The sequence below is a fragment of the Octopus sinensis genome, linkage group LG25 (assembly GCF_006345805.1).
Source record: "Octopus sinensis linkage group LG25, ASM634580v1, whole genome shotgun sequence".
NCBI lineage: Eukaryota > Metazoa > Mollusca > Cephalopoda > Octopoda > Octopodidae > Octopus > Octopus sinensis.
In genome coordinates, this window is record NC_043021.1 from 27,255,223 (window position 1) to 27,280,412 (window position 25,190).

Sequence of the window (25,190 nt, forward strand, 5' to 3'; positions counted from 1 at the left end):
AGCTTGCCAGCTCTGGCCAAACCATCCAACCCATGCCAGCATGGACAACGGATGTGAAATGATGAAGATGATGCTAAATAATGTGTGTGTGTGTGTGTGTATTTCATGCACAATGCAGCATCACTCAGAAACACTGAAATAAATTTCAATTTTAGTTTTAGGAAGCCTTAACTCAAATAATAAGAGTGTGAATCCATTCCTTCTGTACTTGTGGAGGGCTGTAGTAGAAGAGACTTGTCCAAGGTGCCATGCAGTGGGACTGAACCCAGAACCAAGTGCTTGGTATGCAAGATTCTTAAGCACACAGCCACACCTGCACCTAATATTTAAGTTCCTTTAAACACACACACACACATATCTAGTGCTGGTGTCATGATAAAACGATCCCTATAAACTCTGTATGGCGGATAGTGTTTGAGAGGGCATCATTCTACATAATGCTGATTGTGAGAGAAAGGTGGTGGTGGTGGTTGGCGGAGGGTGGGTTAAAGAGAAAGACCTCTTCCAGGACTTGACTTATTTGACATTAGTCAGTTAATATATTTCTTTATTGCCCACAAGGGGCTAAACACAGAGAGGACAAACAAGGACAGACAAATGGATTAAGTCGATTACATCGACCCCAGTGCGAAACTGGTACTTAATTTATCGACCCCGAAAGGTTGAAAGGCAAAGTCGACCTCGGCGGAATTTGAACTCCAAGGAAGGAGACCATGGGTTGCCTGGTTTCTTACTTCAGTATGACTAGCCTTCACTTGCTAACAATCATGGCTTCATTGCTTGTACCATGCTTTTGCTAATTATTTTAGGTGCCTGTGTAGTCCCAAGTAGAAACAGACCTCCTTGCCTTTGACCCATCTGGACATTGTTGAACATATTCATTTTCAACATGTTCCAGTCGATCTCTTCATCTCATCTTCTTCACCCATTTAATTTGGTATCAATCTCTCCTGGATTGAATCTGGGCGAAAGAGCGAGGGCTGTGCAAGCACTGGACTCCCTTCATCTGTGTAACCTGTCATTGTTGGCATCAGCTTATATCCCCGTAGTTATTCTCTATAGAGTGACTGAGCCTCTTCATCATGATGGGCACAAAAAGGTGCTGGTGTCTGAGGTCACTGTTCAGGCCAGGGGTGGTATAGAAGAATTGGGGTGCATTTATTGCAGGAGAGCGTTGGCAGGGGATAAGGAAGGGCAAGTCACTCTTTGCGTCTTCGATGTCTGATCTCTGCCTCTTGATGTCTATTGTTTTCCTTCTGGTCCATTCCCTTGATGACAACACATCATTGTAACTTGTAGCAACATGAAATGAAGTGCCTTGTGCAAGAGCAGAGTGTGCAGGCACTCAGTCTAGGAATCGAACCTCTAATTGTATAATCATGAGCTGAGCACTCTAACCACTAGACCATGCTCGTATGGGAAATGTTAAACCTCTTGTAGATTAGCTTTCTGTCCAGGGAGGGATTTATCTTTCATCTGCTTGGCATCATGTCATTGTTATGTTATTCGCTGCTGATCTTTCATGGAAACATCAAACATGTCAGGGCCAGGGGAAATATTACCTGACTTGGAGACAAGTGAAGGTTGGCAGCAGGAAGAACATCCAGCTGTAGAAACTCTGCCTTGATAAATTCTGTCTGACCCAGGCAAAGATGGCAATGTGGACATAGAAAAAACAGGCTCTAGTTAAGCTTAAGAGTGAAATGTATGTAATGAGAAACCAAGTTATATCACCTGAAGAGATGCTTCTGCAGGGAACGTTGGAATTCCCTGTAGAGTTTCCTACCCATCAGGGAATAGTGTGGGCTGTGTTGAAATGACTGTTGTGATAAATAAAGTTTCCAGTATCTTCTATTTTCTGTATCGACTAAAGGTGGTGCTCCAGCATGGCTACAGTCAAATGACTGAAACAAGTAAAAGAGTTGACTTTGCCTTTCATCTGTTTGGGGGTCAATAAAATAAATATCTGGTGAGGAGTGGAGGTCATGTAGCCAACTAGTTTCTGTCTCTAAAATTTCTACCCTTGTAGCAAAATTTGAAACGCTCACTTTCAACGGTGGCCATCTGGCAGAATCATTAGTAGATTGGACAAAGATGCTTAGTGGAGTTTCTTCTCTCACCTAGGTCAACTTTTCATTTTGTCTTTTGACAATCAATGAAATAAATACTAGTTGAGCACTTATTTCAATGTAATTGGCAAGTCCCCTCCACTACCAAAAATTTCAGGCTTTGTGTTAATAGTACAAATAATTATTTATATTATTTTTTTTTCAGATATGGCAAGTGCTGTGGAGGAGAGTCAAGAAAACCCTTTCAGTCAAGATTTAGATGAATCCTTATACATTGATGACCCTAAAAAATGTTTAAAGAACTACTTTGATCGAGAAGGTATGTTGCTTACTTTGTTCATTTAAATGATTTTGTTTTATGTATAAAAGTTAAAAAAATAAATGTGCCCTTTTTTTTTTTTGTAAAGCCTAGCCAGTTGGATGGGACACCAGTCCATTGCAGCATTACTCCTTTTTGCCAGCTGATTGGACTGGAGCAATGTGAAATGAAGTGTTTTGCTCAAGAACACGATGCGTCACCCGGTCCAGGAATCGAAACCACAATCTTACGATCATGATGCTGGCACCCTAACCACTAAGCCATGCGCCTCCACTTGTTTATATGTATATATATATATATACATATATATCTGTGCATGAGAAGACCCGGCAAGACTAGTCAGGCCATAACCCGTGGCCCCGACCTGGGACGTAGTCAGTCCTGTGCATACCTTCCTTCTTGTGACACTTATGAAGACCTGTTGAGGCAAGTGAAAATCAAATCAAATCAAAACAAATCAAAATAGATGAACATCAGTGGAATTGTATTCTTTGTGGTACCAGTGCCGGTGGCACACAAGAAAACCACCCAAACGTGGCCGTAACCAGTACCGCATCGACTGGCCTCCGTGCTGTGGGCACAACAAACACCATCCGATCGTGGCCGTTCGCCAGCCTCATCTGGCACCTGTGCCGGTGGCACATAAAGACACCATCCGAAGACCCGGCGACGTAGTCAGTCCACCTGTGCATACCTTCCCTCTTATGACACTTGTGAAGACCTGTTGAGGCAAGTGTGTGACACTTGTGAAGACCTGTTGAGGCAAGTGAAAATCAAACCAAATCAAAATAGATGAATATCAATGGAATTTGTATCTTTGTGGTTCCAGTAACGGTGGCACACAAGAAAACCATCCGAAGTGGCCGTAGCTGGTACCGCATCGACTGGCCTCCGTGCTGTGGGCACAACAAACACCATCTGATCGTGGCCGTTCGCCAGCCTCACCTGGCACCTGTGTCGGTGGCACATAAAAACACATCCAAAGACCCGGCGACGTAGTCAGTCCACCTGTGCATACCTTCCCTCTTATGACACTTGTGAAGACCTGTTGAGGCAGAGGCAAGTGTGTGACACTTGTGAAGACCTGTTGAGGCAGAGGCAAGTGTGTGACACTTGTGGAGACCTGTTGAGGCAGTGTGTGACACGCGTGACACTTGTGAAGACCTGTTGAGGCAAGTGAAAATCAAACCAAATCAAAATAGATGAACATCAATGGAATTTGTATCTTTGTGGTTCCAGTACCGGTGGCACACAAGAAAACCATCCGATCGTGGCCGTTCGCCAGCCACATCTGGCACCTGTGTCGGTGGCACATAAAGACACCATCCGAAGACCCGGCGACGTAGACAGTCCACCTGTGCATACCTTCCTTCTTGTGACACTTGTGAAGACCTGTTGAGGCAAGTGACACTTGTGAAGACCTGTTGAGGCAAGTGAAAATCAAATCAAATCAAAACAAATCAAAATAGATGAGCATAAATGGAATTTGTATCTTTGTGGTACCAGTGCCGGTGGCACACAAGAAAATCATCCGAACGTGGCCGTAGCCAGTACCGCATAGACTGGCCTCCGTGCTTTGGGGACGTAACAAACACCATCCGATCGTGGCCGTCCGCCAGCCTCATCTGGCACCTGTGTCGGTGGCACATAAAAACACCATCCGAGCGTGGCGTCTGCCAGCCTCGTCTGGCACCTGCCAGCCTCATCTGGCACCTGTGTGGCGGTGGCACATAAAAACACCATCCGAGCGTGGCCGTCTGCCAGCCTCGTCTGGCACCTGTGTCGGTGGCACATAAAAACACCATCCGAGCGTGGCCGTTCGCCAGCCTCGTCTGGCACCTGTGTCGGTGGCACATAAAATCACCCACTACACTCTCGGAGTGGTTGGCGTTAGGAAGGGCATCCAGCTGTAGAAACACTGCCAGATCTGACTGGCCTGGTGCAGCCTTCGGGCTCCCCAGACCCCAGTTGAACCGTCCAACCCATGCTAGCATGGAAAACGGACGCTAAATGATGATGATGATGATGATGATGATCTGTAAAAATAATATGTGACAATTACTCGGTTGCCAAGATAAAACTCTGAGTATTGGATGCCAAGGTGGAAATCCACACCACCATCTCTTCAATTATCTGGCCAGCTGAAAAACGCTATGAAAAAGACCGTTATACAAGGGGAAATTACTGTGTTATAGACCGCTAACTATACAAAAGCGCTAATTCAAAAGACCGCTAATTAAGATAAGGTTAAAAGTTCATAGTAAATGCGTAAGCGTGTCTGTTCATACGTACACGTGCGCTTGCACACCCATGTGCGTATGCATACATCACTATGAAAACGTACACATCTTCACTCGCATCTTTCACCAAATATATATGCATATATACAGACCCCCCCCACACACACACACAAACACTCGCACCGTTATCTTACCGTTTTTACCAAAATATATATATATATATATATTAATAGTAATGGCAAGACAACAAAAGAATGAAAGAGACTTCGGTATTCTGTAAATACAGGAATTTATCTGTAAATATAATATGTGACAATTATTGGGCTGCCATAATAAGACTCCGAGTTTTGGATGTTGGGGCGGAAACCTGCTCCGACATCTCGTCAGTTATCAAGGCAATCATACCACACAGCCACTCCTGTGCCTATATATATATTATATATATATATATATATATATATATGTGTGTGTGTGTGTTATAAAAATTATAATTAAGAGTATCTAAAAGATACCACCATGCTAGAGATGGCAGCCAAAACTTGACTCTAAAACCACATTAAATGTTCATAGAGCACCAGAAGAGAAGACAAAGAGACAAAATAAACTAGCAAAAAATTATTGGATAACTCCAGATCCCGGAGTTATCCAGTGTGAGATTAACAGCGGACATTGAAGCAATCCAGAGAAGATTCACTAAGAAGATCGTCTCTTTGCAACAGCTCAGCTACTGGGAAAGGTTGAAACAGCTAAGACTCTACTCTCTGGAGAGAAGACGGGAGAGGTATGCAGTAATATATATCTGGAAGATCCTGGAAGGAATTGTACCAAATTTTGGCATTGAAAGCTACACCAATGCCAGAATGGGACGACACTGCATAGTGCCAAAGATCCCAGCAATGCCATCACGCTTCAGGACCAGCTTCTGCAACAGCCTGGGTTTCAAGGGCCCACAGCTTTTTAATAGTCTCCCAAAGAGTCTGAGGAACTTGCACAAAGTAGATGTAGGGCTTTTTAAATTAAAGCTGGACCTCTTCCTGTCGAGAGTCCCAGATGAACCTACCTCATGACAAGAGGTGCAAATGAGGGTAGCTATATCAAACTCCATTCTTCATCAAGTGCCACATATTAGAGGAGGCTCCTAGTAATAACAGTGTAGCGCAAAACGGCGGTGCATCAGCATGGCCACAGCTCTGAGCTGAAACTTAAAAAGGTTTTAGGGTTAGGGTTGTCATAAATAACAGTGACAAACAAAATAGAAGTTCTTGTTGACAAATAACAGCAGTAATTTTATTCAACTGAATACACATCATTGATTTGTTTAAATTACCAAAATACAAGAACTTTAGCATGAAATAACTTCGTAAATATAAGTTTTTCTCAAAAATGCTAAAAGATGTTTTATATGATACATTCTACCTGTGTCCAAAGTTTGAAAGTGCTTAGTTACAAAAAATTATTTTCTAAATCTGTAGGTTAAAAGGTAAAAATCTGAAAACGCTTGCCCAAGGTGCTGCACCAGTGGCCCCTAAACCCCTAAACCATGTGGTTGCTGTGTGAGCTTCTTTAACCATGCAGTCATATCTGTAGCCTTTTCTTTAAAGCATGCAGGGCATTACTTGAAAGGGATTTTACTACTGATTTTAGCATGTCAAGTAATTTGTAAGCTCCACTCACTGTCTTATCCTTTCTTTGTTCATATTTCTCTTTAATGTTGTCACAGAAAGAATCTTCCTCATCAATGTTATAAAAATAACATTTTTTATGGACGCTTTTTTGAGCAAACCTGAAATCAACAAAGAGAGACAGAATGAAATTCTAGCAGTTTTTTTGTTTAGTATATTGTTTTTTAAAATTTTTTTGTGAATTTTTCTCTATTTCTTTCCAGGATATGATGCTCCAGAATATGAGACATCTGCCGAAGGAAGTGGAAAATTCAAATGTTGCTTAGAGTTAGTATTATATTTGTATTTGAAATTGCCATTTACCTGCATTCATTCATTCATCATCATCATCATCGTCGTTTAATGTCTGCTTTCCATGCTGGCATGGGTTGGACGGTTTGACTGAGGGCTGGTGAGCCATAAGGCTGCACCAGGCTCCAGTCTGATCTGGCAAAGTTTCTACAGCTGGATGCCCTTCCTAACGCCAACCACCCCATGAGTGTACTGGGTGCTTTAATGTGCCAATGGCACAAAGGCCAGTCAGGCAGTACTAACATCGACCAGGCTCAAATGGTGCTTTTTACATGCCCCCTGCACAGGAGCCAATCAGGCAATGCTGGCAGTGACCACACTCAAACGGTGCTTTTAATGTTCCACTGGCACGTGTGCCAGTCAGGTGGTACTGTCATTGGCCATGACAATGATTTCACTTGCCTTAACAGATCTTCGCTAGTGGAGATCATTGCCCAATGTTTGAAGGGTACTCCTAAATGGGCTGGTTATGCAGCACTTGCATAGGCCACGGTTACGGTCTCACTTGGCTTGCTGGGTCTTCTCAAGCACAGCATATCTCCATGGGTCTCAGTCACTTGTCAGGTCTCGATCTGTCCCTAGTCTTGTAGGGTCAGTTACTCAGTTTCTATGGCATATAAGTGATGAAGCTCTTAACGTTGCCCCTGAATGGGACATCAGTCTGTTGCAGGGTCACACATTTACAACAGAATAGGTTTGGAGCAGCGTGAGATGAAATGTTTTGCTGAAGAGCACAATGCACTACCTGATCCAGGAATTGAAACCACAATCTTGCAATTGTGAGTGCAACACTTTAACCACTGGGCCATGTGCCTTCACTACCTGCATTCATTACTTGTAAGCATATTGTGTTAAGTGGTTGGCATCAGGAAGGGCATCCAGCCATGGAAATCATGCCTCAACAAACAGCTGCAGTCTGGACAGCTTCCTGCCAGCCAGGTTCATGTCCAACTGTCCACTGTCCATGCTGGCATGACCATCACTGAGTATGTGAGCTGCTACAGGATGTCTGCCATTGAGGAGCCCAAAGCGGGGCAAAGGTCATGTGGTCTGGCAGTTCTGGTGGGGCTGTAGGGGACAATTCTTGTCTGTCAGCGATATGAATACAAGTGCCTTTAGGCACCACACGTCCATTGGAGAAGTTCTCTCAAGGTAAATAACGCAGTATTCAGTGTTCTAACAAAAACATCCACATTAAGTTGGACATAGAGATTGCCCTTTGGTACTGATACTGCTTCCATTACTCTTTTACTTGTTTCAGTCATTTGACTGTAACCATTCTGGAGCATTGCCTTTAGTCAAACAAATCGACCACCAGAACTTATTCTTTGTAAGCCTAGTACTTATTCTCTCAGTCTCTTTTGCCAAACCGCTAAGTTACAGGAACGTAAACACCAGCATCGGTTGTCGAGCGATGTTGGGGGGACAAACACAGACACACAAACGTGTACACACACACACACACACTCTAACACACACACACACTCACACACACACACACACACACACACATAAATATATATATATATATATATTTGGCTTCCTTCACTTTCTGTCAACCAAATCCACTCACATGGCTTTGGTCGGCCCGAGGCTATAGTAGAAGACAGTTGCCCAAGGTGCCGTGCAGTGGGACTGAACCCAGAACCATGTTGGTTGGTAAGCAAGCTACTTACCACACAGCCACTCTTGCACCTACTATTATTTAGTTTTTAGCAAGCATGCTAGCTATTAGTGACATCAGTGCCTGAAAAGACACTGAAATCTTATATATTGAGACAGTGAGATTCAGCTGTTCTGTCACTACTGGGCGTCTGCCACTGAGAAGCCCAAAGTTGGCATTATATGATCTGGCAGTTCTGGCAGCTGTAGCTGTAGTTTCTTGTCTGCCAATGATATAGATATGAGTGCTTGTATGCACCACACGTCCATATCAGAGTTCCTCCCAAAGTAAACAACAAGATATTCAGTGTTCTCACAAAAACGTCTGCATTCAATAACTGCTCCATCTTCAGTGTGTCTATTTCATTTCTTTTCCACTTTCATCATGGCTGTTCCAACCCTTGTGTTTCACTCCAGTGTAACTTCTGCCCTCTTGTGTAACTATACTCCCCCCATGGCTCACCATCGTGATTACATTACTTCCTGTAACCATTCCACCCTCAGAGTAAGCATTCCAGCCCTGGTGTGATCATTTCACTCCTACTTTGATGATTCTGCCCCACTTTCAGTTTAGTTATTCGAACATTCATCATGATTCCATCCCGTCTGAACCTCATCTGTTACATCCAGCATGAAGAATCTGCATTGATTGAATTTAATGTTGTCTCCTCTTTGCATCAGGCTTCCCATAGACGATGCCAGTGGACGTCCAATCATAGCTGAAGCTACTGTGTCGGGTAAGAAGAAAGAATCTGTCGAAGCCTGTGCCCTTGAGGCCTGTCGCATCCTTGACCGACATGGAGTGCTGAGGGCTGCCACTCATGGTAAATATATGGGTTTTTATTTCTTTCTTCATCATCACCACCATCATCTTTGTTTTACTGTCCACTTGTCTATGCTCAAATGGGTCAGACGGAATTTGTTGAGGTGGATTTTCTGCAGAAGGATGCACTTCCTGTCACCAACTCTCACCTGTTTCCCAGCAAGGTAATATTTTTCCCCATATCCTTAAAGTCAGAACTTTTAAGCATCTCTCATATATATATATATATATATATATATATATATATAGTAGTAACAGAAAAGAGGAATTTCGATTATCCCCACGTGGTGTGTTGTAATGTATATAAGAAATTAAAAATGGAAAATACGCACACTTACATAGTTTTAATATGATTTTTAATATATCGACCGGTTTTGCTATCGCTATTCATAATATTATGTTTTACTTATTTGAATATATATTTTTTCTTAAGAAGAAATTTGGTCCATGTTGTGTGTGATGAGATCCACGAGTGAATGACTTCATAAGTAGATAGATAAAGGGAGGTAATTGGTTGTCATTATTGTTATTGTTGTGGGTAAGGGAGATAACTGTTCAGCTTTCAGTAATAGGGAAATATATATGTGTACAGACAGAGACAAGTTTCAAAAACCTTGTTTAGTTGGGGATTTATGTACAGTGATGTAATCGTGAATTGAAATATGTAAAAAAGATAAAAGTTGGTTGTGCATGCATATTAAGACGTGTTTTGTATTTTTCAATGAAAAAAGTTTCTTTATTTAAACGTTCTAGTTGAGAGATTGCGTCTTTGCACTGGTAGAAAGGGAAGACTGTGAAATTTGGTTTGATGCTATCTGCACATTTTTCTATATGTTCACTGAGAGGAATTTGTTTGTATTGCGGGAAACGGATTTGCTCTTTATGTAGAGTGGTTCTCTTTCTCAAGGTCATACTTGTTTGTCCAATACAGCGGTGTCCGCAACCTGAGCAGGTTATTACATAAATCAAGTTCTCAGAGGCACAAGTGAAACTAGTTTTAATTGTAAACCTCTGTCCTTGTTTGAAAAGGAAGTCCGATCCTTCAAGCAGGTTGGGGTAGGTTCCACAGTTCGGGTGTCCACATTTTTCAACCGTTGGTTTCGTGGTTGTTTTGTAAAGCTTCGCGTGTGTTAGTAGTCTCTTTAGCGATTTGTCTTGTTTTTTGCATTTGATGAGTTTGTGTGTTTTCAGGATGTCGTTCAATTTTGGATCTCTAGTTAGTAAAGGGAGAGTTTGCACAATAGTGTTGTATGCCTCACTGTTTCTGGGGTTGTGTGTTGATATAAATAGTAATGTTTTGAGTTGAGGTGCGTTGTTATGTTTTGTTGTTCTTAGTGTTTTTGTGTCTAATTGTTTGGTACGTTTAATTCCCTCGTCGATAAGTGAGGGTGGATATTGTCTTTCAATAAGTGTTGTTTTGAGGTCTTGAAGACGAAGGTCCCGAGTTGTTCTATCAGACACTATTGTGCAGATCCTTTTTGTTAAGTTAAAAGGGATGTTTATTTTTATGTGTTTCGGGTGGCATGAGTTAAAGAGAAGATATTGTTTTGAATCAGTTGGTTTATAATAAATGTCAGTTATGATTTCATTGTTGACTTTTTTTATCATGATGTCTAAAAATGGGAGTTTTTCTTTGTTATATTCCATTGTGAATTGAATGTTACTATTTATGTCATTTAGTGTTGTTTTGTAATCCAAAAGTTTGTCGATGTTCTTCTTCCAGCTGATAAAGCAGTCATCCAGGTATCGCTTCCAATTTTCTCTTATCTAGAGGTAAAATGGCTAACCATATTTCTGGAGTGATACTTCATATAAGGTGAATTCAAAATAACCCAGTATTAGGTTCGCAAGAACAGGAGCTGCTTTCGTCCCCATCGCAATTCCGCAATTTCTGACGATAGTATGTGTCATCAAATAGGAAATAATTGTTCTGAAGTATAAATTTTAAGGATTCAATAATAAAGATCCGGTTTATGCGTTCCGGGAGAGCTTTGGGGTAATTTTCCAACCAGAATTTAATTGCTTTTATTCCATAGTCATGGCGGATGTTGGTGTAAAAATTGATAACGTCGAGGGTGACCAATATTGCCTCTTCATTAATCGTTTTTGGTAGGTGTTCTAGCATGTCTAAATCATCCCTAATGAAGCTTTTGATGTATTTCAGTAGGATGTCTAGAAAATTGCTCAGTCGGTGGGTTTCACAGGCCGGCCCAGCTACAATGGATCTTAAAGTCAAGTCTTCTGGCGTTTGGATGTTTATATATTTGCCTGGAGATTGTTTGCAGGCTTCATTGATTATCTTGTTCTTGTGTATTTTAGGGAGGCCGTAAAAAAGACTGGGTTTACATTTGAAGTTTGTGATACAGTCTGTTTCTTTTTCTGTCAGGCCTTTTCCATGCAGAAGAATTAAGGATGCAAGATTTTTCATGGTTTTTTGTTGTCTATAGTTTATCACTTTTTCGTAGAAGGCCTTGTTTTCTAGTAGGGATAGTACTAGTTTTTTATAGTGTTCTGTGTCCATCAGGACTACAGCACTTCCTTTGTCAGCTTCTTTAATTGTCAGGTCTGTGTCGTTTTTTAGTTCAATCAGATTTTTCCATTCTAGATTGTTGAGGTTCGGATTAATTTTTCGTTTATTGGATGTGTAGGCAAAATTTTGGATATGGTTGCAGTAGTCATCCAGTGTTTTATTCCTACCCTTATGTGGAAGGTAATTACTTCTGTTTTTGACCAGTGATTCATCTTCGTTGTCGTAGTCAGTGCTTCTGCGAGTCGTAGTTTTCTGCAGAATTCCGAAATATTGTCTTTAATTTCATTGTGGTTAGCTCTTTGTGGGGTTGGGGTGAACTTTAAACCTTTGGCTCGTATATTGATTTTTGTTATGGATAGAGTTTTCTTTGATAAGTTAATCACTTTGGGTTTCTCCTGTATGTTTTGTTCCAACATGTGTATATATATATATATATATATATATATATATATATATATGTCAGGTGACTTTCGAGTGCTACTCGTAACATGTAACCCAGTACAACCTGTTGCATGGTCGGGTCGTCGGCGATTAAACCGGCAACCCCACCAAGCTTGCTTGGTGAGGAGGGTGTTTATTGGACACCCTGCAGGATGAAAAACAAAACCCGTCAAAGGGCGGAGGAACTCTTGAGAGTCAACGGCCATCCAATAAATGCCTTAAGGCTTTATCATGTTCGGGGACATAGAAATAATCGGACTGAATACCCGATCGTGCGGTTAAACCATTGGGAGTGAAGGACTCCTAGCCTTTGTTAGGGCACCCTTCTAAGAGAAGGTAACTCAGGTAACTGGGATAACTCCGACATAAAACCTGCGGCTCAGTGGTTACCGATGATGTTGACTTGTTCTTCTTTTCGGATTATGGCTGCTGTTGCTTAGTGAGTGGGATTGACTCAGTGCACAGCCTTTCCTCACTTAAAAAAAATCTTCTTGCACAGGCGTTGCATGATAACAACATTGATTAAGCTTCGTGCAATGGCCATACTCGATAACGAGGGGGCAGCCACCATATATATGTATATATATGTTTATATACTTATTTTTATTTTCCTAAAATGACTCTCCTCAGACACAACAGAATATGCTTCAACACACAAACTCATAAAGAATCTTGCAAACCAAATCCCAAAACGAAATATATATATCATCATCATCATCATCGTTTAGCGTCCGCTTTCCGTGCTAGCATGGGTTGGACGGGTCAACTGGGGTCTGTGAAGCTGGAAGGCTTCATCAGGCCCAGTCAGATCTGGCAGTGTTTCTACGGCTGGATGCCCTTCCTAACGCCAAAATATATATTGTATACAATATATATTGTATATATACACATGAGGAGGTGCTGAAAAGTTCCTGGTTTTGGGTAAGAGAAAATACAGGAGGGTCAGTTAATTATGATTTTATTCAACATGTTCCTCTCTCAGATTCACATACTTCAGTTTTTTCTGAACCCTGTAAAATAACTCAGAACGTTGGGTTTCCAACTACGCTTTTCGCGATCCCCGTAATGCCAGGGACTTTTCAGTACCCCCTGGTATATATGCACACACACACAGATACACACACATCGAGGTACATATGCATTTACAGACATGTTTATATCAGCATGAAGTGAAGGTGGCCAGCTAGTGGAATTGTTGGTACAGTGGACAAAACGCTTAGTATCACTTCATCTAACTTTATATTCTGAGTTCAAATTCCACCAAAGTCGACTTTACCTTTCATTCTTTTGGAGTCAATAAAATAAATACCAGTTGTTCCCTGGGGTCGGCGAGATTGACTTACTCTCTCCTCCAAAATTGCTGGCCTTGTGCCAAAATGTAAAACCTGTATCAGCATATGGTTGTGTAATCAGTCCATTCAAATAAGCAATCCTCGCCTGAGTTACCTCCCCTGACAATAATGTTCACTTTGCGTTTTGGTGTCTGAACAAGAACAATAAAAATGACACCAAAGTGCTAAAAGTCCATTGGGGGCAGTGCTCCAGCAGGGCTGCAGACTAATGGCTAAAAGTTATTAAAACAAGGGGATGGGGTTTTGATTAAGGTTAAGGGATCCATATTTATTGTACTTTGCTCCAGGTCACTGTGTAGTCAGGAAGATGTACCTCAAATTGTTGTGGTACGTAAGTTAGACTGGAAGCTTATCTTCAGGTACCGACTGGAATCTACCATTTTTTATAACACCAGAGAAACTGGTGCTCAGAGCTGGTCGACCTCTGACGGACACATTTAGGTTGTATTCTTCAACAATAGGTATAAGGTTCATGGTTAGGATGGGTAGATCTCAGTATTTGACTTATCTTGTTTTTTTATAAACTTAGAAAAAAGATGAAAGGCATCATTGGCCATGGTAGGATTTGAACTCAGAACATAAAAGGCTGGGCATATTACAGGCGCATAATTAAAAAGAGACTTTGATGTTTACTACCTGGGGTAGAGTCAAAGTGATGTTTACTACATGGAATAGTATCAGTGTAGTGTTTACTGTTTAGAATCGATATTTACTATCTGGAGTAGAGTCAAAGTAATGTTTAGTATATGGAACAGAATCAGTATAATGTTTACTATTGAGAAACGATGTTTACTATCTGGGGTAAAGTCAAAATGATGTTTACTGTTTGTGGTATTGTCAGTGTGATGTTTACTATCTGGAGTAAAATGAATGTGATGTTTACTGTCCGGGGTTGAGTCAGTATGATATAGGTCTTTGATGTTTACTATTCATGATACGCCTATGATGTTTACTGTGTGCGATATGTTTACTATCTGTGGTAAATGTCTGTTCTGTTTACTATGTATTCAATGCTATAATTATTCTGCCTGTTCTTGCTAAGCCAGTCTCATGGTAATTTTAGAGATAATTTTAGGAAGCATATTGTTGTACTTGGGGATGGTCAGATTTTGCCAGTTCACACACACACATACAATATATATATATATATATATATATATATGAGCCAACCAAACCATGCTAGCATGGAAAGCGGACGTTAAATGATGATGATAATGATATATATATATATGTATATATATATATATATATATATATATATATATACCATCATCATCCTCATACATCCGTTTTCCATGCTAGCATGGGTTGGATGGTTTGACTGGGTTCTGGGAAGCCAGGAGGTTGCACCAGGCCCCAATCTGATCAGACAGTGTTTCTACAGCTGGGTGCCCTTCCTAATGCCGACCACTCTGAATATATCACAAACAAAATTTTTTTACTAACCCATCATTAAGGCTTATCTGCCCTTCTAGCTCTGACATCGGTATCCTTAGTAAAAGTATACTAGATAAATATATTCCTAATTTAATTAAAACGGACTAATTCGTTTGAAGTAGTTGACTGGTTTAGGTCTATTAACAGTAAGGTGAGTACTAAGTTTATCCAGTTTGATATTTCCAATTTTTAATCATCTATCAATCCAATAGTACTTAGTAAGGCACTTTGGCTTGCTCATAACAAAGCTGGTCTCAGCCGAGAAGAAATTAATGTTGTGTTGGCAGCCAGAAGATCTATTATTAAATTTGATAAGTTGTGGGTCCGTAAAGACACACCAGATAGTTTCGATATACCGATGAGAAGTTCTGATTCAGCACAGATAGCTGATTTGGTCTGTATATATATTCTTTTTGAAATGGCAGAAGAGTTCCCTAACATTTATGGAGGTCTATATCACGATGATTATTTACTTGACCTCCAAAATGTTTCCAACCAAAAGGTACAAAAAATTAAGAATAGTTTAGTTAATTTTTTAGTAGAATGGGCTTAAAAATCGTTTTTGATGACGATATGATGAAGGCCAACTTTTTAGATATTATGCTTAATTTACACAGTGACTCTTACTTCCCATATCGTAAACCGTTGACCAATCTTAAGTACATTAGCAAATTTAGTTATCATCCTAGAGCAATTACTAAGAACTTAGTTAAGAATATTTCATTTAGATTATCTAAATTATCTGCTAATGCTGATATTTTCAATGATAATGCTGAATTCTATAACTCTGCCTTAATTAAAGCAGGTTATACAGAGAAAATTTTCTACATTGCTCAGTCTAATTGTAAATTCAATAATATAGATAAGATTTCTAGTCGTAAAAGAATTATTGATAACAAACATAACTTATGCACCGATACAAAGCGAATGAAGGCAGATAACCCTTATTTAATCCCCTATTATCATTCTAAAAGTAAATATAACACCTTCAAAAATAATTACGCTATGAATACTAGTAAAAGTATTTGGTTAATAATTCCTTATGGGAGACAAATTAAATCTAATCTCCCACTGCTGTTTCGTCAAGCTATTGTTAGGAATTTTCCAAAAAATTTTAGGTATTACTCTATTATCAATTCACATACGGTTAGGATCGGTTTTTCAAACACAAAAAAATCTCTTACAAATTATCTCTTCACATAATAACAAACTGTTAAATATTAATACATTTACTAATACTAACATTAATTTAGCTAATACCATCCAACCCACTAGAAATATTAATAACAAGGTTATTGTATCTGAAGTCAATTCCAGTAGAATTAAGTTTATGTCAAGAAACTCTAAGATTAAAAATTCTATATACCAGTGTATAATCAGTACTCGTAATAAAGTATGATTTTACATTGGAAGCACATCGTTAGAGTTATCTAAAAGAATTTCTATCCATTACTCAACATTTAGGGATAGAAATAAACGGAATAGTACCGGTCTCAGCAAACTGATTTGGGATTTAAAAGACCACAATGAACAATTTCATTTAGAATGGTTGATCCTCTCAATTTCGATACCATTTGACAAAGGCAAGGAATTCTGTCTTCTCTGCAATTCTGAGCTATTTTTCATTATTTTTTCTAAAAATACTCTAGTAAACACGGTTATAGAGCGAGCATACAGATATAAGCATTGGCAAAAACATACATTTAGTGCATATAAGTAGTCTCTATCATTATATATAATTTAAACTTTAATTTCCTTTATATTTAACATTCACTATTAATATCCCTACTCTTTCTGTTAGCTACTTAGGACGTTATATCATATAACGTTGTTTTAAACAATATTAATAGAGTTCTGTCAATCGCTATACAAATCCATCATTTTTGCTAAAATGTCTTATTGACGAGTTTCGTTTTTTTCACTTTCCTGAAGAGAAGATTGCATTGTTTGTACCATTTATTCTTTTGAATAGTATCAGTGGAATTTTCGAAACATGTGTCGAAAGTAAACATATTTGATTTACACCTGCGTTAAACTCCATTTATTTATTCATATATATATATAAGGCCAACGAGGGTACGGATGCTGCTATATATATTATATGTAGAAAAATACAAACTGGGACAAGAACGTAAAACATTTAGAAGACAATACAAAAAACACGGACGGGACATTCGGAGCCTTCAATCTTCAGTCAAGAACCGGATCATCCTAGCCGAAATTGCTAGGATGATCCGGTTCTTGAATGAAGATTGAAGGCTCCGAATGTCCCGTCCGTGTTTTTTGTATTGTCTTCTAAATGTTTTACGTTCTTGTCCCAGTTTGTATTTTTCTACATATAATATATATATATATATATATATTTGGTCTTCACTTCAGTCTTATTATTATTATTTTAGTTTCTTTGTCAAAGCCTCTTCACTTTACACACCCTGTGACCTCTTCAGTAACTCTCAATCCCATGTGTCTCTTGTTGGGTAGTCATGTGTCAGGCATTCAAACAAGGTCGCCTGCCCACTTGACCTGTGCTCTCTCCTCAGCAGCATGTAAAATGCTTGTCAGATCCATATCTGGAATCTTGTCTTGTCAGATGGTTACTGACACATGGCGGCTTGGAAAAATAGACGTTCAAATGATGATGGTAATCTGATATTGTTCTGCTGTTTTACAGAAAGTCGTAAACGTAAGAAGAAAAACTGGGAAGAAAACGATTTCTATGACAGTGATGAAGACACGTTCCTTGACCGGACGGGGACCATTGAGAAGAAACGTGAACAAAGGATGAAGAAGGCTGGCAAACTGGACGACAAAGCTGAAACATATGACTCTCTGGTAAATATCTTTTTGAATCTCTCAGAAAAATTTGTTTTCGTATTTAATTTGTTAGGATTTAAATCAGGGATTTCTGGCCAAAATATTCTGCTTTTTTTTTATGTTCAAACTGACTGGATCGGACTCACACCTATCCTACAATGTTAGTCTAGAAAATTTATTGTCACATAATCGAAATCTCAAAGCTACGAGAAAATGCATTGTTAATTCAAAATAATGTGAATGAATCGAAATGTTACATTTGGATCTCAATGTTCAACAGTTAAAGGTTAAATAGATCAAAAGCAAACTAGTTGTTAACTGAATCATCATTATCATCATCATCATCTTGCCCCCCCCCACCAGCATTACCCTTTTGTCATCATCTTCCTCATCATCACCATTATCTACTTCACTACCACCACTACCACTGCCACCATCTAGATCATAATCATCATCACCATCATCTCCATCATCATTTGACACGCTTCTGTATTTGCAAAGGTTGCCTAGTTTGACAGATTCTAATAAGCCAGAGGACTGGATCATGCACTTATTATTACTTTGGCATTATTTCCACAGCTCCATGCTCTTCCTGACACCAACCACTTTACAGAGTGTATTGGGTGTTCTTTTTTTGTTGTATCACTTGCACTAGAGATAATTCTCCCACAACTTGCAAAAGCTAAGGACGGGCTTACAGTGGCTCTTTGGGAGAATGGAACAATGTGCAATGGTTCTTGGCAGAAGGAAGAGGGACGTAGTAACAGGAAATGATGTACAAGTATAACAAAGAAGAGGGAAGAGATCAATGAGAAAAAGAGGGATAGATTTGAAAAGGGGATTGGGAAGATAGGGGTCTACGGTTATCTAACATTATAAGGGGTCACTTTGAGTAGAAGGTATGAGGAACAGGTGAGAATGAAGATAAAATATATTTATTATCTTTTATTTTTTTACATACACATATATCTTTACAAACATTTATATATATGTATATATACACGCGTATATATTCTTTCTTTTCTTTTTTTTCTTTTACTTGTTTCAGTCATTTGACTGCGGCCATGCTGGAGCACCGCCTTTAGTCGAGCAAAGCGACCCCAGGACTTATTCTTTGTAAGCCCAGTACTTATTCTATCGGTCTCTTTTTGCCGAACCGCTAAGTGACGGGGACGTAAACACACCAGCATCGGTTGTCAAGCAATGCTAGTGGGACAAACACAGACACACAAACACACATACATATATATATATATATATATATTATATATATATATTATATATATATATATATATATACGACAGGCTTCTTTCAGTTTCCGTCTACCAAATCCACTCACAAGGCTTTGGTTGGCCCGAGGCTATAGTAGAAGACACTTGCCCAAGATGCCACGCAGTGGGACTGAACCCGGAACCATGTGGTTGGTTAGCAAGCTACTTACCACACAGCCACTCCTGTACCTATATATATATATATATATATATTATATCATCATCATCATCGTTTAATGTCCCTTTTCCATGCTAGCATGGGTTGGATGGTTTGACCGGGGTCTGGGAAGCCAGGAGGCTGCACCAGGCTCCAGCCTGAATTGGCAATGTTTCTACAGCTGGATGCCCTTCCTAATGCCAACCACTCCGAGAATGTAGTGGGTGCTTTTTACGTGCCACTGGCACAGGGGCCAGAGGAGGCTGGCAAATGGCCACGATTGGTTGGTGCTTTTATGTGTTACCAACACGGACGCCAGTCAGGCGGCGCTGGCATCTGCCATGTTCGGACGGTGCTTTTAACATGTCACCGGCACGGGTATCTTAACTACAATTTCCATTTGATTTTCATTTTGATGTTGGTGTTAATTTACTTGACTCAATAGGTCTCCTCAAGAACAGAGGGTCACTCTACGATCCAAGGTTAGCACAGTAGGCCATCCTGCGAGCCATGAATTCACTTCATTTGTCGGGTCTTCAAAGTCACAGCATATCTCCAGAAGTCTCGGTCTTTTGTCATAGCCTCTGTGAAGCTCAATGTTCGAAGGTCATGCTTGACCACCTCGTCCCATGTCTTCCTAGATCTACCTCTACCCCGGATTCCTTCAACTGTTTGGGAGTGGCACTTCTTCACATATCTCTCCTCATTCATCCGCAGTACATGACCATACCAACGCAGTCGTCTCCTGCACGCTGCATCTGATGCTTCTTATGCCCAACATTACTCTCAGGGCACTTACACTCTGTTGTGCATGGACACTGACATTACACATCCAGCGGATCATGCTAGCTTCATTTCTTTTGAGCCTATGCATGTCCTCTGCAGTCATGGCCCATGTTTGACTGCCGTGAAGCATGGCAGTTCGCACACATGCGTCGTACAATCTACCTTTCACTCTGAGCAAGAGACCCTTTGTTGCCAGTAGGGGAAGAAGCTTCCTAAACTTTGCCCAGGCTATTCTTATTCTAGTGGTAACACTCTCTGAGCATCCACCCCGGCTACTAACTTGGTCACCTAGGTAGCAGAAACTATCAACTACTAGTTTCTCCCCCAGGAGTGTAATGGAATCTGTTTTCTGAGTATCAATGGTGTCTATTGCCCCTGTGCATCAACCGCACATAAAAGCTATCTTCCCGGTTAATTTTTCTTTGATGTTGCTGCACCTCTTATGTGTCCATAGCTTACACTGGGTACATCTTATGGAGTTCCTACCTACACCTTTTCTACAGATCGAGCAGGGCCAACTACCTGAAGGGGTGTGTGGTGAGTTTGCCTTCCAGCTTACTATAACTTTGGTCTTTGCTACATTGACTCTAAGGCCTTTTGATTCTAAACCTAGCTTCCACACACGAAATTTCTTCTCTAGTTCTGGTAGTGATTCTGCTACGAGGGCTAGGTCATCAGCATAGAGGAACTCCCAGGGGCAACCCGTCTTCAATTTCTCTGTTATTGCCTGGAGGACTATGATGAATAGAAGGGGATTGAGACCTGAGCCTTGGTGGACGCCAACTTCTACCTGGAATTCTTCACTGTATTCGTTGCCAATCCTAACTACAAGGGAGCTGTCTATATGGATAGCTGGTCCTTCTACTGGGTCAACATTTGGCAGGCTCTCCTCCTCCCATTCATTCTCCACATTCAGCAGTCTTTCATAGTGGCTTCTCCAAGCCTCTTTCTTTTCAGAATCACAAAAAGCAAGTGCACCATCATCCATTCGAACACATTTCTCTCCTGTGACATCACAATTTTATATATATGTAAATACATAACATTTACAAGACTGCAAATAGCATGGGAAGATAAAATTTTGCAGAGAATCGAATGCTGCTGCAAGCCCCAGCCACTGTAGGGAGAAAGAATGATCGAGAAATTGGGAGGGATTTGGGACATCTCTGTTGACTTTAATAGTTAATATCATTTGCCCCTTTTTGCCATCAAAAGACCCAAGCTTGTTATGTAGTGTAAGGAAAAGAAGGAAGTAAAGATGTTAACGGTTCCCTGAGAAGAAAACATTGAAGATACTTTCCTCAGGAAAGACAGAAAATGGAGTGGATTGATTGGAATGTGTGTAAAGAATGGATGTGAGATGGGTCTTCTAGGATTTGTTGGAACTAGGGTGAACTCAGTGTTCTGATGTCGTCTTAGACTGTCTGTGAAAGAGACAGCTGTTGCAAGAAACTTGTTGGAAGCTGCTGAGAAAGAAGCCATTATATCTGGCTCAAGAGAGAGGATGGAGTGATGCAGCAAGAATGAGCAAATGAGCATGGTAGAAACATCTGGCCAAGAGTAGCAACTTCTGAATCATGCATTTTCGCACCAAAATTGGTGGGTGGCGGTGGGCAGTTCTGGTGTCACATTAGAAGGGGCTGAAATATTTACAGAACTACTTCACCACATGATAAGACATTGTCTCCTGCATTTGGAGATGGAGTATAGCAGCATCTTTAGCACCCAATTGTTTACCCTGAATCCTGTTCTGTACATTGGTCTATCCTTGCACGGGTCCAGTAATACATCTGTTTTGCCTATGAAGAGAAGTTACTAGTTATTTGCTCAATCTGTTCTCGTGTCTATAGAAAGGGTCACTGTGATAAATCTCCTGACACCATGACATAACTGATTACACAAGAGTGAGAGAGAGATGGAGAGAGAGAAGAGAGAGATGGGGAAGAGAATGGGAAAGAGAATGAGTGAGAGAAAGAGAGAGGAGGAGAGAATAATTGATGCCAGTACACAATTTCGGAGGAGGGAGTAAGTCAATCACACCATCCCCAGGGAACAACTGGTATTTATTTTATTGACCCCAAAAGAATGAAAGGTAAAGTCGACTTTGGTGACACTTTACTTATTGACACCAGTAAAATGAAAGTTAAAGTTTATAATGGAAAGATTTTTAATTTAGAATGTTCTCTAATAACAGCATTATTTTTGATATCATTATCAGAATCATCTCCATTCTTTTTCACACCCATACTCCATGATGGTATGTGTTGGTGGGTGCTTGTAAGTGAATTTCCTTGGTTCAAATTGTACAGAAGCTTATCATGTCCCCCCCCCCATATATATGTACAGTTTATAGATCCAGAATAGATAGAATCTCCGAAATAAGTACTCGGTCCAATGAGAGGTAGATACCAATTTAATGTATGACTGAAAGATCTACTAATATGCCTCGTTAAAGCATCGTTAAAACACGAAGCTGTGAGTAGCTCTTTCAGTTGTGCATTAAATTGCCACACACATGCATGCATGTACACGCACACACACACACATACACACACACACATATGGTGTGGCTGTGTGGTAAGAGGCTTGCTTCCCAACCACATGGTTCTGGGTTCAGTCCCATTGTATGGCACCTTGGGCAAGTGTCTTCTGCTGTAGCTTCAAGCCAACTAAAACCTTGTGAGTGGATTTGGTAGAAGGAAACTGAAAGAAGCATATACATATATATATATATATATATATATATGCATATGTTTGTGTTACTGTGTTTGTCCTCCCATCATCACTTGACAACCGATGTTGGTGTGCTTGTATCCCCTTAACTTAGTGGTTCATCAAAAAGAGACCGATAGAGTAAGTATGAGGCTTACAAAGAATAAGTCCTGGGGTCGATTTTCTCGACTAAAGGCAGTGCTCCAGCATGGCCACAGCCAAATGACTGAAACAAGTAAAAGAATAAAAGAATAACACGAAAGACTGTGTTTATAAATTTCTGTTTTTCCTTTTAGGATTCTATGTGTTGTTTGTATGTTTGTATGTTTATTGATACAGTTTCTTTTCTGAACAATTTCAGTCAGAAAAACATAGAGAAATCTTACAAGAAATGCAAGAAATTGAAGAAAAATTAGAGAAAGCAAGAGCTGGTAATATAACCCTTCTTTTGCAGAATGAGAAGGGGCCTAACTTTATGGGGTTTGTTGGGGTCATTTTATATTTTCATTGAATCAGTCCTGGTATATTTATTGTTGTAGAGGTTATTGTTGTTTAACCCCTAAACCAATCCTGATCGAGTAAGATATAGATTGAAGCCATTCCAGCTGTGACCATCCTGTCTTTTACTCAGTGGTTTTAGGATTAAGTACTTTATGTGTTCTTGTTGTTTTGAACTAGTCAAGTTGTGATTGGAGGGAGAATTAACTGCATTTTCTGGCAGGTTGAGTGACCTTGTAGCAGCTCTTGTTAATGTGGTTTACATGGATGTGGTATTGAAGTACATGGTAATAGGTCATGAGTTCAAATCCACACATATACACACAAATAGATGCACATGCACACAGATACACTACATACACAACACACTCACACTATATACACAACACACACACACACACACACACACACACAACACACATAATAGCAGATATTTTAAAGGTAACCACTTCATAATGTGTGGAGGCGCAATGGTCCAGTGGTGAGGGAAGCGGACTCATGGTCAGAGGATTGTGGTTTCGATTCCCAGACTGGGCGTTGTGAGTGTTTATTGAGCGAAAACACCTAAAGCTTCACGAGGCTCCGGCAGGGGGTGGTGGCGACCCCTGTTGTACTCTTTCACCCCAACTTTCTCTCACTCTTTCTTCCTGTTCCTTGAGTAACACTGCGATGGACTGGTATTCTGTCCAGCTGGGGGGAACACATACGCCATAGAAACCGGGAAACCGGGCCCATGAGCCTGGCTAGGCTTGAAAAGGGCACATAAATAAATAAATAAAACTTCATAATGTACCTCCAGTCTCTCGCTGTCTCACACTAGAAACAAAGGCGGTGCTCCTGCATGGTCGCACTCCGATGACTAAGAAGTAAAATAAAGCAATTTAAGGTTTCCTATAAAGTCTAAATACTATTGTTGATGTTGTTGCTGATGTTGTTCTTGTTCTGCTATTTGATCAGATGCGGAAGCAGCAGAAAGCAACGACGACTTGGATGCTCTCGATGCCTACATGAACTCAATCAAATCAGGAATGATGGATACAAAAACCCGGCTAAAGCTGAAGCGCCGTTTGTTGGAACTGCGACCTCAGGAACAGCGACTTCGGAAGCTGATGAATATCGCGAAACCCGTCTCTTTTGAATATCTCAAGTAAGAGATCCTGATCTTAGGGGACTTTATTCTGTTTTATTTGGTCGTGACACGGAAAAGGCACTGTGCTGGTGACACCTAAAAGGCACCCCTCATTCAGGTGGTCAGGTGAAACCAGGGCACTGGATTAACCTTGCCTTCTAGCCATCTGTGGGTATCACAGATTTTTGTTGGTTATATCTGCTCCAGTACTTTGCCTGGTGACTTGGTTCATGAACCCCTTTTAATACCAATCCACCTGAGGCCACCGCTGGTTCTATGACACAAACTTACTCTTTTTAAAGGGGTCTAAATTATAATCTTCCATAAAAATTTTATGCTAATTTGTTCCACACCCCAACTTAATAATGATAAAGTTATTTTAATTAACTCTTCATTATTTTAAGAAGTAATTGAAACAATGGCACAGTTGTGACTGTGTGATGAGAAGCTTGCTTCCCAACCACATGGTTCTGGGTTCAGTCCAAGTGTGTGGCACCCCTGGGAAATGTCTTCTACAACTTTGGAGCTACTAAAGCCTTGTGAACGAATTTGGAAGACAAAAACTGAAAGAAGCCTGTCGTGTGTGTGTGTGTGTGTCTAAGGATGTCCTCCTCCACCGCTTGGCAACTGGTGTTGTTGTGTTTACATCATCATAACTTAGTGGTTCTGCAAAAGAGACCAGGTTTCAAAAAAACACAAAATAAGTGCTGGGGTCAATTCATATGACTTAAAACTTCTTCAAGGCGTTGGCCCCAGCATGACCGCAGTCTAATGACTGAAACAAGTAAAAGATAAAAAGATGAAAGATATATGTATATATATATATATATATATATATATATACATACGTGCCGGTGGCACATAAAAAGCACCATCCGATCGTGGCCATTGCCAGCCTTGCCTGGCCCCCGTGCCGGTGGCACGTAAAAAGCACCACCTGACCGTGTCCGTTGCCAGCGCCGCCCCGACTGGCCTC

At 40.4% G+C, this 25,190-nt stretch overlaps 1 protein-coding gene across 1 annotated transcript in view; it reads left to right on the forward strand.

Moving 5' to 3' along the window:
* The window catches only part of LOC115224479 (kanadaptin), a 78,413-nt gene that overhangs the window by 16,087 nt on the left and 37,136 nt on the right, over nucleotides 1-25,190 (forward strand). Inside the window, exons 3-8 of the mRNA XM_029795388.2 lie at nucleotides 2,275-2,388; nucleotides 6,514-6,577; nucleotides 8,945-9,087; nucleotides 17,518-17,678; nucleotides 22,949-23,018; nucleotides 24,043-24,232. Of these exons, the coding sequence (XP_029651248.2) occupies nucleotides 2,275-2,388; nucleotides 6,514-6,577; nucleotides 8,945-9,087; nucleotides 17,518-17,678; nucleotides 22,949-23,018; nucleotides 24,043-24,232 (742 nt within the window). The remainder of the gene's footprint in view (nucleotides 1-2,274; nucleotides 2,389-6,513; nucleotides 6,578-8,944; nucleotides 9,088-17,517; nucleotides 17,679-22,948; nucleotides 23,019-24,042; nucleotides 24,233-25,190) is intronic.